Genomic DNA, 15,028 nt, shown 5'->3' with positions numbered 1-15,028 from the left:
CAAAAGCTGTGCTGGTTTATCCATGGACTCTGAGTGAATGTGAATGTTCCTGTGCGTAGGCACCACAATCCAAATATGTATACATATGAAACAAGACAAAACAAAAAACCAGCGAAAAAGAATGTCTGAAAAAAGGTACTGATCCATACACAGACAAAGAAAAAAAGAAAAAAAAAATCCCAGCTTTTTTTTATGCCCTCCCACTAATGTATCAAGTAGAGAAAAAAGTAAAAACATACAGCAACCACCGCTAATATTGTAACGACATGTAAGTTATATAAAAAAAATGAAGCAACCCCTTTCCTCTTCCCCCTTCCTTCCTTTCTCATGAACAAAACGAACGCCTTCGTCGGAGTATATATATGTGTGTAAGTGACGTATCCGCCCTTTTTTTTTGCTTATCAAAAAAAGGGTGAAAGACCTCCCCTCCCCTATTTCTCTTCATGCATTAACTGGTTGTAGAGAACGACTTTCAAGCGTCGCCGTGTCTTGAGATGGTGGCCTATCCGTCGAATGTTGGACCTGCAGCTCTTCCACCGATGACTCCCCCTCCGCCAGGAGTGACGTCTTCTTCTTCACCTCCTTCTTGGACGGTGGGGTCGTACTGCTCGTCTCGCCATCGTCCCCCACCGCCGCCTCGTTTCCGTCGCCACCCTCATCTTCTTCCGTCTGCATGGGAGGTAGGGGCGACCTGCGTCCTTCGGAAAAGCTGACGGCTGCTTCGCTCTCCCCGTCAGAGGGGATGGTCAGCCGCCCGGCGCCGTTGTTGGATACGCTTCGCCTAGCATTGTTGGCCGAGAACTTCCTGTGCAGCTCGCGGAAGCTGCGGGCCGTGGCCGTGCTGGCGCTCGCCGCAGACTCACGTCGTGAGTGCTCTTCCTCCTCTGGGTCGCCGGTGGCCGAGTAGAAGTCGTCGTCGTCGCCGGCACTGAGAGCGGGCGACAGGGGCTGGTGGAGCTCTGTCGACGGCATCGACTTGCGGCCGCGCATCTTCTCCTCCGTGGGTACGTAGTGCAGCTCCGAGCCAAAGTTGATGACCGAGGCCTTCTTTCCGTGTACGACAAAGCTGCCCGTGCTGCGGGGCAGGACGCTGCTCTCGCTGACAGTATCCTCAGTGGGCCCGATCGACTGCCCTTCCCTGCCGCGTCTGCTGCTGCGGTGGTGGGACAGGTGGCCAGCGCCTTCCCTAAGGGTGCGCTGCAGACTCCGCCGGATCTTGGTCCTGTCGACCGGGGATCCGAAATCACCGCCGTCGACCGACGTCGACACGGTGCCCTTCTCGGAATCCAGGTCGGCTCTGTGTTCGACGAGGCCGGCCTGCTGCAGGAATTCGCGTTCGTCAGCATCTACGTCATCTTGGTTCTCGCTGGACTTGGACGCGCGTCGGCCAGCATCGGCCACGACCGATCCCCGACGGAGTGGCAGCGGTGAGCCCGGCGCGCTGGCTGTGGTTGTGTCGGCCGTCGTTGAGCCATCTCCCTCCGTGGTCGATCCATCACGGGACTCGCGACGATCGCCGTTGGGTTCAACTGCACTCTGCGGTGGCGTCTCAAACTTGGCATCCCCGGGGGACTCGGCAGAGGCCTCATCGTGTTCCGAGGGAACAGCAATGTGCAGCCCTCCGGGAACCTCCGGCGCTTTCTCGCTGCTGCGTGATGCTGCCAGCTTGGAGGTGTGCCGCGAGGTAGACCTTGTCGGAGACGATGGCCTCTCGCGAGACGACATATTCAGATCCGATATGAGCGGGCTCGCCCTGGACAGAGGACTGGGGTTGTCCTCATCCAGGTCCTTGCTGAGGATATCACGGTGACACTTTTCTCTCCAAATCTCCACCCGCGACCACTTGATCCGAGCAGACAAGTTGACTGCCGATGCCAAGACTTGCTCCCGCGTCCTTGGCTGGATGGGAGCCAGAATCATAAGATGACGTGCATTCCGGAGCTGATCATCCAGCTTCTTCTGCGACACCTTGATATTCTCTTCCGTCTCCTCAATCTTTTGGCACATAAAAGCTCGCCTCGCCGTCTGGATGTCCTCGGCTTCCTGGTGGTTGATGCGACCTCGGACGACTGACACCTGGCCCGAGGGCGTGTCGATGAGGGCCTCGGCCTCGGCACCGTCGAGACGGCGCATCCCCCGCCGACCCTGACCGTCGTAGTTTGCGCCTAAGACACCTCGCATTCGAACACCGGACGTTCTAAATGCCGCTGCGTAATTGAGTTTGGCCAGCCAGTCGTTGAGCTCGTCCTCGTCGTCGGCGAGCAAGACCTCGTCAAGTCCGCCCTGTCGCACGTAAACAAAAGCATTCTTGTGCTTCTTGTACGATGTGTCATGCAGTGCCACCGCTCCGTGTGTCGACATGAGGGCGTCTGGCTTGAAATGTTCCAAGGGTGGTTTGAAGATGATGGGCACGCCGTCATTGCCAGCTTTGACATGGTTCTCACGTTGGTGCATCAGGCTCTTGACCCAGCCCGTGTTCCTGAAGAAGTAGAGCTGCGCTCCGGTGAGGATTGCGCCCCACTCTTGCCAGGGCGAGCGCGTTCTGCGCTTCTTTGGATCCTTCCTCCACAAGAGGCCGACCTTTGTGATCTTTATATCAACAATTCCGGGTCCGGCATCTTCAGGATTGGTAGCCGTCTTTTCCGTCATGAAGGCATCGGGGCGCGAGCGAGCCGACACAATCTGGAGGACACCCGTCCTGAAGAAGGTCTCCTGCAAGTTCCTCAAGTCAAGGCTGGTGGCAGTTCCTAGGTAGTTGTAATGATCCTCGAGGGGCAATATTTCCTTGAGGTTGGGTCTGAGGGCATCGAGGTTGCCGTCGATGATCAGGGTGTATGGGTCGATTGGTTCCTTGACGGCCCTTTTGGCGGGATCATTGGCTCCCGCCAGTATGTTCTTCCGTTTGTTCTTGATGCTGGCCCGTTCACCAGCAGCGTCGAGCTCGTCCTCAACATGTATGAAGGGTGTGTAGCTAATATTATCGTAAAAACATTCCAGGACATCGTCAAATACACCCTCTCCCTGGGTATTCTTTAGGTAATCGGGCTTCTGCATCTTGTATTTGTTGTTCTTGTTGAAGACATCGGTGTGGAGAATGAGGAGGGAGAAGGCAATGAAGTAGGCCTGATCAGGACTGGTGTAGATTCCCGGGTTGCACTCGTGATATCGATTGGCAAAAGCCTGCAGATACCTGTCGATCTGCTGTGTCTCCTTGGGAAGCTCAGCCTCCATCAGGAGCTTGCGGATGGCCATGTCCATAGGGTCTTCGAAGAAGCTGAAGCTTCGCATGTAACTCCTCAGCACAGCGGCAGAGAAGGGGTCGGAATGTTTGGAGAGGGCCGCCGCGATGACGCCCCTTTTAAAGATCTCTTCGACGCGACTCAGATACTTGGCGGCGGATTCGTCCTCACGTTTCTCAGGAAGGGATATCGAATCCCTAGCGATTTGGAACGAGTTGCTCTGGGATGCGGCAGAGGCAGGGGTTGTGGGGGTCATGGTGCCTTGACGGCTCAGCTCCGAATTTTGGCGCAAGCGTGTCAGGCCTAGGAGGTCGCCAAAACTCTTACGTCCCGTCGAGGATGATGTCCGGGTGGTGGGTGCTAGATGATGCTCGTCGGCGGAATCACGGCCGCCGCCCAACGAACTCATAGTAGACGACCGGCCCCTGAGGAAGCTCGGCCGCGTGGGCGACGATTGCCCAGATCGCGACCCTCCACCGCCATGGCTAAACAGGGCAGCCGCCGGAGAGGGGCCGGCACGATCTGTAGGAGTCCGCGAGACGTTGCTGCTGCGGACAGACGACGGTCGTGGGGTCGTAGTTTGGTTCGATGTTCCTGGCAGAGACGCCTGGGAGGCGAAAGGAGTCTTGTCCTTTTGAGGTAGGTGCGAAAGGGGAAACATGGGTTCGGGAGACTTTTTGGCCCTCCGCATCTTGAAGAATGGGTTGCTGCTAGGGGACTTCCTGGGAGTTGTGGCAGGACTCTGATGAGAGAGACGGTCGTTGGAGCTGGCATCGGACCGGGAAGACTCCGACTGCCTATTCGTCAGTGTCGCAGGGGTCGTCGAGGGATTGGCATTGGTTCCAGCGGTAGGTTGTAGCGAGGGTAGGGGAAGTGGTTCCTCGAGGGTGGCGAGGGTCGGCCGGGCTCTCTGCTCTGCGAGCGACTTTCTCGGTTGCCTGTGGGAGTTAGACAGGTCGGGCGACTCGATGTGCTCGCGTGAGAATTCGCTGGAGACGCGCAGCCTGGCGGCGACGAGGCTCATCCGCGACGACTTCTTCTTGGGGCCCTGAAGCTCGCCGGTCGGGGCTGTAGTTATGATTTCCGGAGCTAAACATGATTTAGATTTGATTAGCATTGGAGCCCATCCCCTAATCGAGGGGCAGGGGAGAGGGGGGGGGGGGGGGGGTTACGATGGGTATCTCGGGAGCCCCTCCTTGCCACCCCCCCTTTCCCTTGAAGTTGCTGTACTTACGACGCGGAATAGGCGGTGGTTTCTCAGCCTGTTGCTTGGCCCTCAGGGAAAGCTGGGGATCAGATGCATTACGGAACCTCAGTAGGGAGAAGCGCTTGTGTCTGTTGGTATCTTCCTGAGCCGGCGGGGTCTCGGGGAGGTTGACGGTAGACGCGCGGCTCTGGGGATCGGTGGAGGTAGCGGCAGCGGCATCATCATTGTCGACGGAAGTCTCGCTTTGTGGTGGCGGGGACCCGACATCCTCGCATCCGACAGGATCTTGGGCGCTGTCTTCGTACTCTTGGATGTTGGGCTCGCTGGGCGTGTTGCCGCGACGTCGTAGGAGTGGCATGGTGACAGCCGAGCATGATACACGTACGCGGACCCTCGGTGATGAAGGCTACGCCGGGGGGTCCGGCGTGTGTGCGTGCGTGTGCAGGATGACGATGAGAATTTGAGATGAGAGAGAGGAGGGGGGGGTATAGAGCTGCAGACGCTGGGCATGCAGCCTAGCGAAGCATGTCAGGATCTCCGGGACACATTGAGTACACAGCTCGTCGTCACGCCGTTTTTCTTCTTCCGTGGGGGGGTGCGGGTGGCTGGTTGAGTCGGTTGAGACGTTGGCGTTGCAGAATGGGCTGCGAGTCGTTACTAAACTTCTGGACCAGTTGTAGTACGGGAGCGTGAGTGAACGGTGGTACTACTGTATAATACTAGTAGCCTTAGCAGTAGCAGCAGCAGAAGTGGCAGAACCAGAAGCAGGACCAAAAGCAGAAGCAGCAGCTACTCGTACATGTAGTGCTACTAGTCAGTGGATCCCAGTGCTTATTGCTGGGCTGCCTGGGCGCTGGTCCCAGTCCCGACCAAGGGGTTGGATTGAGGTTACGGCCGGGTACTTCCCAAGAAGTAGGAGCAATACTTGGAACTAGGAGCACTTCTCAAGGAGTCTGGGCTTGTCAGGGTCAATTTTAGAAGTATTATTACTACGAGTAACTCCGTACTCCGTACAGATTAATCTGTACATGCAAAGAAGTGGCTGGTGGGGCGGGGGGCTCTTCGGACTCTTCTTTCTCCCCCCATTCTTTCTCTCCCCCCCAAGTGGGCCTGCTGTAGGCAGACTATTATCTGTATTACAGATTGGACAGTAGTAAGGAAGCAGGAAAAAAAAGGGCAATAATAACAGGGTCTTTAAAACAGCCGCCCTCACAGCTGGCCCCCGCCATCCCAGACCGCATTTTAAAATAAATTACGACTTTTACGGGGTTGATACTGGTATTATCACGTCGTCATACGTGTGCTATTAGCGACCGTTGATGAACACTGTACGAGTACGGACTTGGAAGGTTGGAAGCACATGAAAAAGGGACATCGATGAGGGGGAATTGTTATATCCCGCCATGAAAGTCCGAGCTGTTTTCTACAGCAAGCTCAGTGCTGCAGGACCAGTGCCGCGGTGCGTGTCAAACGCTGGCATCCACTGGGAAACCTGCTGCATTTTCGTTGTAAAAATAACTAACCCCCCTGTATTGCGACTGGTATTAGTAGCCGTAATAAGAGTAGGACGCGGTGCTGAGCAATCATCACACGAGGAATCTCTGCCGCAACTCAAAATAATGCGAGTAATTCGGCAGAATGCGAGCATGCTACATATTATCATAACACGAAACTCGTGTTGATCGTAATAGTACTATCTCCGCAAACGTGAAGTTTATTCGCACATACAATAGTAGCATTACCACGTGCTAAAGTAATACCAGCACGTGCGCCTCCTGACTTTTCTTATCACCTGCTTATCGATAAGAGAAACATGGAGCCTGAATAGACCCGGATGGCTGCACTAAGAGGTGTTACTATAGATATGAAGAGCCTAAGGATAACCTATAATATGCTTGTGCTATAGGCACAGCCCGTCGTCACCAGTCACCGTCGTCTCCCCACCAGCTTCTCAAAACGCCCAAGGGCATGATATTATCCCCCCCAATCGTCAGCTCGAGAGTGTGACGACAGCTTCTACAAACCCAGCTTTCCTGCAACACAAATACGTGTTTTCAATCCTTGTAACGCATTGCGTATCCCCGCTACTGCCCGGCAAACCCCAAACCCCAACCCCCCCCCTAAGTTACGACCTCGGCACAGCGACAACGACAGCAGCAGCAGCAGCAGCACGGCGTGCGCCCTGACATGAAGGCTAACCTCGTCATCGTCTCGACGCTGCTGGTGTCGGTCGTTAACGGAGTTGGCATCGGTCCCCATCCGCCTCCTGTGCATGACCATCACTACGCGGGTTCTGCCGTGTCCGACCGCCGCGGCGGCGGCAGCAGCAGTCTCTTCCCATTTTTAACAAAGGTGCGCGACGACGTTGTTGAATTCATCTTCGGACGACACTCGTCTGGAGATGGGGAGGGTGCCGGTGACGATGACAGCGCTTCTGGTGGCCCACTACCGATACCAGACAGCATCCGGTCACGTTACGCAGATGAGGTGGTGCTGCGGTTCAACTTGACAACGGCGCAGGAGGAGCTGGCTCTGTCCCGGGCGGCGGACCAGCTGTTTCTGGACGTGTGGGCCGTGTCGAGCGACTTCGTTGACATCCGCATGCACAAGGACGAGGTCGGCCCGCTGCTCAGCCTGGTGCCCGAGTCGCTGCGCCGGTCCCAGTCGACCTTGATCGCTGACCTGGCGGCCGCCGTGTACCAATCTCTGCCATCGGACCGGGTGCGCGATCAGCAGCAGGCCAGCACGGCCGAGAGCGTGCACGCCGACCTGTCGGCCCACCTCAACAACGGGGGGGACAACCTCTTCTTCCAGGACTACCAACCGCTGCCCGTCGTGGTCCGGTGGATGCGCCTCCTCGAGGCCATGTTCCCGTCGTACGTCAGGTACCTCGACATCGGCCAGTCCTTCCAGGGCCGCGAGATCCCCGCGCTGCGCGTGGGCGTCCCCGGTGCGCCCGACCCGCTGCACCCCCGCAAGACTATCGTCATCACGGGGGGCTTCCACGGCCGCGAGTGGATCTCGACCAGCACCGTCAACTACCTGGCCTGGTCGTTCATCACATCGTTTGGCAAGGAGCCCCTCATCACCAAGCTGCTGGAGCAGCTCGACATCATCTTCATTCCCGCCACTAACCCGGATGGCGTCGAGTACACCTGGCAGGTCGACCGCCTCTGGCGCAAGACGAGGCAGCTGACGGGCCTCCGATACTGCCCGGGCATGGACCTCGACCACACCTTCTCGTACGAGTGGGAGAGTGCCCATGTCCACGACGACCCTTGCTCAGAACGCTACGGCGGCGAGCGGCCCTTCCAGGCCGTCGAGGCCATGCGCCTCGCCCAGTGGGCCAGGAACCACTCGGCTCAGGCCCACGCCAAGTTCGTCGCCCTCGTCGACCTTCACTCCTACTCCCAGCAGGTCCTCTTTCCCTTTGCCTACTCGTGCGATGTCGACCCTCCTAACCTCGAGAACCTCGAGGAGTTGGCCGCCGGACTCGCCAAGACGATCCGCCTTTCCAACGGTGAGACCTACTCCGTCACCTCGGCCTGCAGGGGCTCCGCCACGGGTGCCGACAGCGCCGAGTCGCCGACCGACTCCCGGCAGCACCTCGAGACCGGCGGCGGCTCCGCCATCGACTGGTTCTACCATGAGCTCCAGGCCCACTACAGCTACCAGATCAAGCTCCGCGACACGGGCAGCTACGGCTTCCTCCTTCCCAAGGAACACATCGTGCCCACTGGCGAGGAGATCTTCGACGCCATGAAGTACTTTGGCGATTACCTCCTGGGAAACAATGGCATCGAGCGCTTCTCAGACGAGGACGAGGACGAACATGTGACAGCCAAGGACGACTCTTCACCGTTCAGCAACGACGATGAGACGGAGCTGTTGGATAGCATGGAGCTCAGGCGACGGAGGGTCCGTCGGTAAGAACGACAACGCACAACCACACACGACAATTCAAGAGGGAGGGGACTTTCTTTTATGAATCGGGGAGTATTCGGGTTTTCACGAGACATAATGACAATGGTTTAACAGTACTATTGTTAGGACCAAAAAAAAGGAGCTGGCCTCTGTTTTCCTCTCAAAGGGTTTACGAAATTTTGGATGAGATGAACTATCATAATATATTGCATATACGCACACTCTGACAACTCCTGGTAGCATATTGATGTCTCTTCTACATCCTCAGAGCGGTCATGACGGCAGTGTATGTGCAGAGGACGTACAAACCAACATCTCCGATGTGAGAGATGCCGCCCCCGCTGTATAAACGTGTCCCAGGTCAGCCAAGAAGGTTTGGGAACGGTTGTCTTGCGAAGTGTGTTGAGAAACTTACGTGAGCCTCCCCTTGGGACCGGAGTCGCTGGTATAGCCCATGGTGTATATGACACGTCCCACACACCAGATGACTCCGAGGATGGCCGAGGTGATGGGGAAGCGGAGTCCGGAGATGAGGAGAGCAGGGAGAACGCTGACGTAGTTCTCGAGGAAATTGCTGTGACACCTCTGGGCTTGATGGAGGAAGTCGTGTGTCAGTCTTTGGAATAGTGGCATGTGAACTGCCTTCTCTCTTTGCGCCAATCGAGTCATGGCAACAGCTTGAGATAAGATATAAATAGGTAGATAGAGCGAGGGAGAGAGAGAGAGGGCGAAGGAGGGAGGAAGAGAAAACCTACCGCAGTTGAACTTGTAGACCTTGGGGTCCTTCTTGGCCAGTTCATCGCTAGCATAGGCGTTTGGGTACAGGACACCACTGGCCTTGCGGTGGTGGCCGGTGACGAAACCGTGGTAGATGTTGACGAAGAAGGTACAGGCAATAGCGACAAGGACGTGGCTGCTAAAGGGTCAGCCTCCTTTCCATTTCTTGTCTCTTGTCTCCCTGCCTTCCCATGTGGTGCTGTGCGCGCGCGCTGCCACACATCATGGAGGGACTCGGACTACATGCATGTATCCCATCGTATAATACTTACCCGTACTCGTCGGGGACTACAATAGTGAGGGCCATCGTGAAGGAAGGATCAGGATTTGAAAGTAAGATATATTGTGTGATTTGTGTAGAAGTAGTGAGGAAACTGAGAGCTGATAGAAGAGTTAGAGTGGTGACGGGAGAGCGAGCCTGGAAATAACAGAGGGCGAGAAAAAAGGAGTCGGTGTTGGCAGCCATGTGGTTTTCCCTTTTTATATCCGGAACAGACAGGGCGAGGGTGCGCGAGTGGCGGGTCCTTCCTTCCCTCTCTCTTTTGATCCGCCCCCAGGTCAGAGAGAGTTTAGCTCCACGTGTGGCCTCTGCTCTCTCATCGTATCCCACCTCCTCAGCTCTTTTCCCTTCTCTTCTTTTCTTTATTCTTGACTCTCGATTCCCACGCAAGTTTTATACCTGTGGTTCCCATGTAATAGTCATGGAAATAAATATCCGAAACACACCTGCGGCGCTCATAGTACGATATGTACTCCTCTTGCTCCGTGCTCTTTTTTCTTCTTCGTTTCTTGTACCTGTAAACCATGTCAATATTTGAACCTCACTATCCTGTCCCGCAATGCTTGCTCATCAACCCAGAGAGTGGAAATCGACCTACCGTCATTCTCGGATGACCATAGACTCTCAAAATGCTGTAATTGGTCAGAGAAGCCCTTGAAAAAAACCGCTAGATCACCATCTACAAAGTCCGCACCTCAGACAGTGAAGAACATGTAAGAAGAGAGAATGTCCGCAAACCGCGGCACAGATCGTCTATCTAACCAATTTGGGGGGGACCAGACTCTGTTCGCATCAACGACGCCCGTTCCAATCCTTCCCTCCCCTTCTTTTCAGCCTGTACAGCGATCATGTGGATCCCTCCAAGCGAGTCCAAGACCGTGGAATACACGCTTCTCTGCTGACTCCATGTCCGGCGCAACAGAAGAAGCATCCTGTCGTGCCTTTTCTAGATCTACCCACGCTCCACTGGAGCGACGCCGCACCCCACTGCTGTCAAACTTGAGTCCCCTTCGCTTGCAGTACCGTCTCAAATCCCTCTGAAACGTAGTTCCTCCCGTCCAACCCAGCACCGTGCACCCGACCGTCTTCCACGGGCTGACAATGATGTCGACCCTGCGGTGCGGCGCTGGCGCGTCGTCGGAGCTGTCTGGGTCTTGCCAAACCACCAGCGCCTTGTCGAGCGTGTCGAATCCTGGGCCGGACGGTGATGTGCCATCAGCAGTGGTACCAGCGTAAGCTCCGCCACCGCCGCCGCCCTTCCACGGCAGGGGGACCTGCCCTCTCTCGCTATTGGCCGTGCTGAGCGTCAGCGTGTGCGTTATGTGCTTTGACTTCTCGAGGCCGGCAACCAGCTTCTCGACAAGTCTCCATGTCCGCCTCTCGTCCTGGTGGCTGATGATGATGTCGACGTCACCACTTTGTGCCTTGCCCCGTCGATAACTCCCGACAATGGTTGCCTGGTAACCGCTGTCCAGTTTGTGCGCCTCGGATAGTATGGTGTTGCCGATGCGCTCCACCTCGCTCCGCGGTATCTTGAGCTGCAGCTCGTCGTAGTATTTGACCCCAATCTGCTGCACGCGGCTGAGTGTCCGCCAGGCGTTTACGACGAGATCGTCCAAGTCCCGCCACCCTGCAGTGCCATCCCCATGTCAGCACATCAATCTTCCAGCCTTCCCAGAATGGATGTTCTCTACCTTTGTTGTAAAAGTCGCGGGCTGTCGTATCTCCGACGCCCCATATTCCATAGAACAGCTTCAGTGTCGACATCCTCGCGTCGGCTTCAGCCTCTGCGACCTCCCTGAGCCTTCCCGTCTCTTTCCACTGCTGGAAGAGATCGGCAATCTTGGGACCGCACCCCGGCAGCCTCAAGATCTCTGTCCACTGTGTCAGTACTTGAGCTTCCAGAATCCGAACGGTGTAAGGCGGTAGCAATACCAAAAGAACTACGCACGTGGTGAGGGTACGCTGCAACCGTGGCAATCGACGTGGAGTACGCCCTCACCCCAATCCCATCACCCTCCAGGACGCGAATCGTCCGCAGCTTCTTCATTTGCTCTATGAAGGCCGCATTAGGCGTGTCGACCGGCGTTGGCCGCTGACACGAGTAAGTCGTATGCAGGTAGTCTGGCACCGGCGGGAGCGGAGTGTCATGCTCTGATGTTGTCTCATGGACAAGAGACGGCGGTGGACGGCTTGTCCGGGGAGATGATGAGACCACCAGAGCTCTTTCCTGGTGTCCAGATACACGGGGATGGGACGATGGGCATGCCTCGGATGACGAGGGCGCCAACTCCGTTTCTCGACGTCCAGTCACGGGGCTGCTGGGGCTTGCAGGGTGATCCGATGCCAAGGAAACGGCAAGGGCCTGGGGCTGTGGTTTCTTCTGCCTCTTCCCTTCAAAGAGGAGATATTCAGCCACAGGGAGGACGACACCTTGCTCGAGAGAGTCCGTCAGCCACTGCAGCTTGACGACCTTGACCGTGGCATCATCATCACTCCCCGATGCCGCCCCCGATGCCGAGACTCTTCGGCGCTTAGTCGGAGGTGTGCCATCATTGCTCTGTTCTTGTTGCTTCGGTGTAGCAGCTGAAGTCTTCTCTTTAGTCGACAGCTTCAGCCGTCGAAGCTCGAACAGTGCACGCTCTCGGCGCGTGATCCTCCCCACAATCACTTCTGCCTCGTGCGTGTCCGATGTGAGAGATGGGACTTTGCTCTCCAGAGAGTGGAGCTCCTCGGGTTTGAGGTTGGTAGGGAGCAAGTATATATGTGGGAGGTTGAGGCTCATGGCCAGCACAGTGAGGGGAGAGAGAGGGACTATGGTGTATCAGTGATGAGGAGGGTAGTGGTGGTGGTGGTGAGTCGTCATCGATGGTTGTTGTCACGCGATACGCCGAGAGCCATTGAAAAGTATGAGTTCTTGACAAGTTCCGAGGGTTCCAAGGCGTTTCCCCGCCCTCTTGCTTCCAATACATACAAATACTAGATGTAAAGTGGAAAATAAGTTATGTGCTACTACTAGACAGAACCGACAGCCGACAGCTGCTTCTTTAATTAGTAGTCTTTACTGCCTTCTCCGTTCTTCCTGTGAACCCCACGGCCACCGTCAATGAATTCAGCCGTACGCGGGCGTAAATATGTACGTATGCTGTGTATATCGCTGCACCAATCAACTCCTATTGCACCGTTGCGAGGTGGTGTGTATGTGTATGCATATGCATGCGTTTATCTACTGTTGTAATGATGCGAGTAGTTTTTCGATGTATCTAGTACAATATTACTCTGAAGCCATTGTTAACAGGCCCTCAGACATCCTCAAATTCGAGTTCTTCATCATCTTCATCCTCCTCGCTGGCATCGCCAGAAGTTTTTGAAGGTTCTTCTTTCACACCTGGCTCAGTCTTCACCTCGGATTCAATCTTGACCCTCTTGGCTGACCTGTCGTCTGAGCTATCGCCGTCCCTCGATGGGTCGCCCGAAGCCTCTCGCTTTATACTCGGGGTTCCCGTCGTGCCCGCGCCGGAGCCACCACCGCCCGTTGCCGGGACATCCTCGAACTCATCCTCCTCCTCCTCCTCCTCCTCTTCTTCCTCGGACCCAGAATCGTCGCCCATTGCTTCACGGGCTCTCTCGGCGGCTTGCTCGGCCTTGAGTTTCTCGAAAATATCGTCAATCTGCGTGCTCGAATTACCGTTCGCTGTCTTGGGCTGAGACGTCTCTTTGGCACCGGGTTCCTTCTTAACAGTCGAAACTGCTTCTGTCTTGCCTGGTGCGGCACCAGCGAACGACTCTCCCGTGACTGTGCTGTTAGACATCCAAGATGGCAGGGCGTTTTGCTTCGCGATTTGTTCTTTGCGAGCACGCTCTGCCTCCTTCTCCGCCTCGGATGGCCCCTCTGATGTTGATATATTGACCGCAATTGACTGTGGTCCTGTGTTGGTCAAACCCTTGACTGCCATGGGGCGGTTTGCGTTCGGGTCGACAGCAATCGTGGCGGCGCGCTGGTGTGTGGCATCACGCACCACGGGACGGGCCTTGGCGAGGGCCTTGTCAAAGTCGCATTCGGGTATGAAGACGGCGTCGATCTTGGGCAACAGCTCCGTGATAAACTTGAACTGGTCGTTGAGACGCGTGGACTGCTCGTGCCCCGTAGGGTTCCGGTTCGCCTCGAATGTGAGATGGTGGTTACAGCGGTGGCATCTGAAGCCCCCATCGTCGGAGTGATCCAGCACCTCCATCATCGTCCATTCGGCCTCGCAGTGAGAGCAGAAGTACTCCTTCTTCTCGTCCGTCTGCACGGTAGTTCCCTGCACCTCCTTGTCTATAGTATACACCCTCCACTTGATCGCATCAATGGTGTGTCGGTAGTTGATATAGTACCATGTTCTGTTACTGGGCCGAGGATTCCCTTCTCGATATTCTGGCCTCGTGTGTCTTCCCTTCAGGTTAGCATGCGCTGCTGCCTCCTCCCCTCAAGATCCCGGTGTAGAAACGCACACTGTGAGGAAGCGGTCCTCTCTGAGCTTGCCGCAGATCTTGTGTAGATCCTTGGTGTTGATAGCCATCAGGTATGCCAGATCATCATCTCTGAGGCTATTGTATTTGTGAGTATACGTGTCTCCCCATGCGGTTGCGACACTCTTGGCAGTTGAAACTTACGTCTCGTGCAGTATCAGGGCATCGATGACCAGGATCTCGCGCGTCTGGTAGAATGCGCGCATCACAGACTTGACCAGAGTCACTGCAAGATCCATATTGTTGTTGGCCTCTTGAAAAATTATGCAAGGGGTAGGAAGAATCTAGAGGCTCGTGTCTGGAGGAGTCGACAAGTCGCTCGAGATGATGTGTTCGCGCTTCGTAGATCTGGGGAGCCTGCACGTAGACACTCCTTGCTCGCGCACGGGAGTTGTATTCGAAAGGGATCTTGTGCAAGGCGCGCTTCGGGATTCGAAGACTAGAGGCTGTCACAGCGAGGACGAAACGAGAGTCGGTGATCGAAGACGAAGGTAGTCGAGCATCGTTCGTTGGTAGGTTAGGATGCCTTCATCACTCCAGGGGATCATAAGCCGGGAGAGGTGCAGGCAACCTTGATAATGAAAAAGAAGAAAAAAGAACCGGCAACCGGCCCTACCGGAAGATGTCACTCCGTCTCTGGTTCGCAATTTCTTGTCAGCCCTCGAGAGATGTGGACGCTGGGTTGAAGGCGGCAAGTTTCTCGTTGGTAGTGATGCGCGCAAGGCTGAAAGCTTCTTTTGCCTTGAGCTGAGGCTGATGGGACGTTAGCCACAGTTCGGTGGGCCCGTGCTGGTCACTAGACTGACTACTTGTAGGTACCCATAATACTCTGCAAGAGTTATTAGTAGTAGTAGTAGTAGACACCTACGAATATATATAACAGGGCATCGTATCTTATAGAGTATTGTCCAGAGGGATAAAGAAGTATCGTATAGTGGCGATATATCAGGACCTTGAGAGGGACTACCCTTCTGTTCACCTCCGCTTTTTCTCACGTTGTGAATATCGTGCCTGAGGCTTCCTTGCGCGTAAGGCTCGCAGTATCTACGAGTATTAGCACTTCCAAGCCCCACACGCTCTTGCTTTCAA

General features: G+C 55.6%; 5 protein-coding genes across 5 annotated transcripts; 1 reads left to right on the top strand and 4 right to left on the bottom strand.

Moving 5' to 3' along the window:
• Nucleotides 1-441: 441 nt before the first annotated feature.
• GMORB2_1622 (Sec7) lies at nucleotides 442-4,804 on the bottom strand (the record flags this gene model as incomplete). The annotated part of the gene is made up of 2 exons (XM_035463604.1): nucleotides 442-4,328; nucleotides 4,474-4,804. The coding sequence occupies 2 exons, from the start codon at nucleotides 4,802-4,804 to the stop codon at nucleotides 442-444; spliced, it is 4,218 nt and encodes a 1,405-aa protein (XP_035320435.1).
• Nucleotides 4,805-6,633: 1,829 nt separating this feature from the next.
• Nucleotides 6,634-8,376, top strand: GMORB2_1621 (uncharacterized protein; the record flags this gene model as incomplete). The annotated part of the gene is made up of 1 exon (XM_035463603.1): nucleotides 6,634-8,376. One exon carries the CDS (start codon nucleotides 6,634-6,636, stop codon nucleotides 8,374-8,376), a length of 1,743 nt encoding a protein of 580 aa, XP_035320434.1.
• Nucleotides 8,377-8,626: 250 nt separating this feature from the next.
• On the bottom strand, nucleotides 8,627-9,613 carry GMORB2_1620 (glutathione S-transferase; the record flags this gene model as incomplete). Its single annotated transcript, XM_035463602.1, has 4 exons — nucleotides 8,627-8,711; nucleotides 8,786-8,960; nucleotides 9,126-9,283; nucleotides 9,420-9,613. 4 exons carry the CDS (start codon nucleotides 9,611-9,613, stop codon nucleotides 8,627-8,629), a joined length of 612 nt encoding a protein of 203 aa, XP_035320433.1.
• Nucleotides 9,614-10,257: 644 nt separating this feature from the next.
• GMORB2_1619 (DNA polymerase IV) lies at nucleotides 10,258-12,212 on the bottom strand (the record flags this gene model as incomplete). The annotated part of the gene is made up of 3 exons (XM_035463601.1): nucleotides 10,258-11,057; nucleotides 11,122-11,301; nucleotides 11,363-12,212. The coding sequence occupies 3 exons, from the start codon at nucleotides 12,210-12,212 to the stop codon at nucleotides 10,258-10,260; spliced, it is 1,830 nt and encodes a 609-aa protein (XP_035320432.1).
• A 517-nt stretch (nucleotides 12,213-12,729) lies between these two features.
• Nucleotides 12,730-14,178, bottom strand: GMORB2_1618 (uncharacterized protein; the record flags this gene model as incomplete). Its single annotated transcript, XM_035463600.1, has 3 exons — nucleotides 12,730-13,810; nucleotides 13,922-14,017; nucleotides 14,084-14,178. 3 exons carry the CDS (start codon nucleotides 14,176-14,178, stop codon nucleotides 12,730-12,732), a joined length of 1,272 nt encoding a protein of 423 aa, XP_035320431.1.
• Between the last annotated feature and the right edge of the window lie 850 nt (nucleotides 14,179-15,028).

This window comes from Geosmithia morbida (genome assembly GCF_012550715.1).
Source record: "Geosmithia morbida isolate 1262 chromosome Unknown scaffold_10, whole genome shotgun sequence".
Classification (NCBI taxonomy): Eukaryota; Fungi; Ascomycota; class Sordariomycetes; order Hypocreales; family Bionectriaceae; genus Geosmithia; species Geosmithia morbida.
This window is presented reverse-complemented; position numbering and strand designations above follow the sequence as displayed.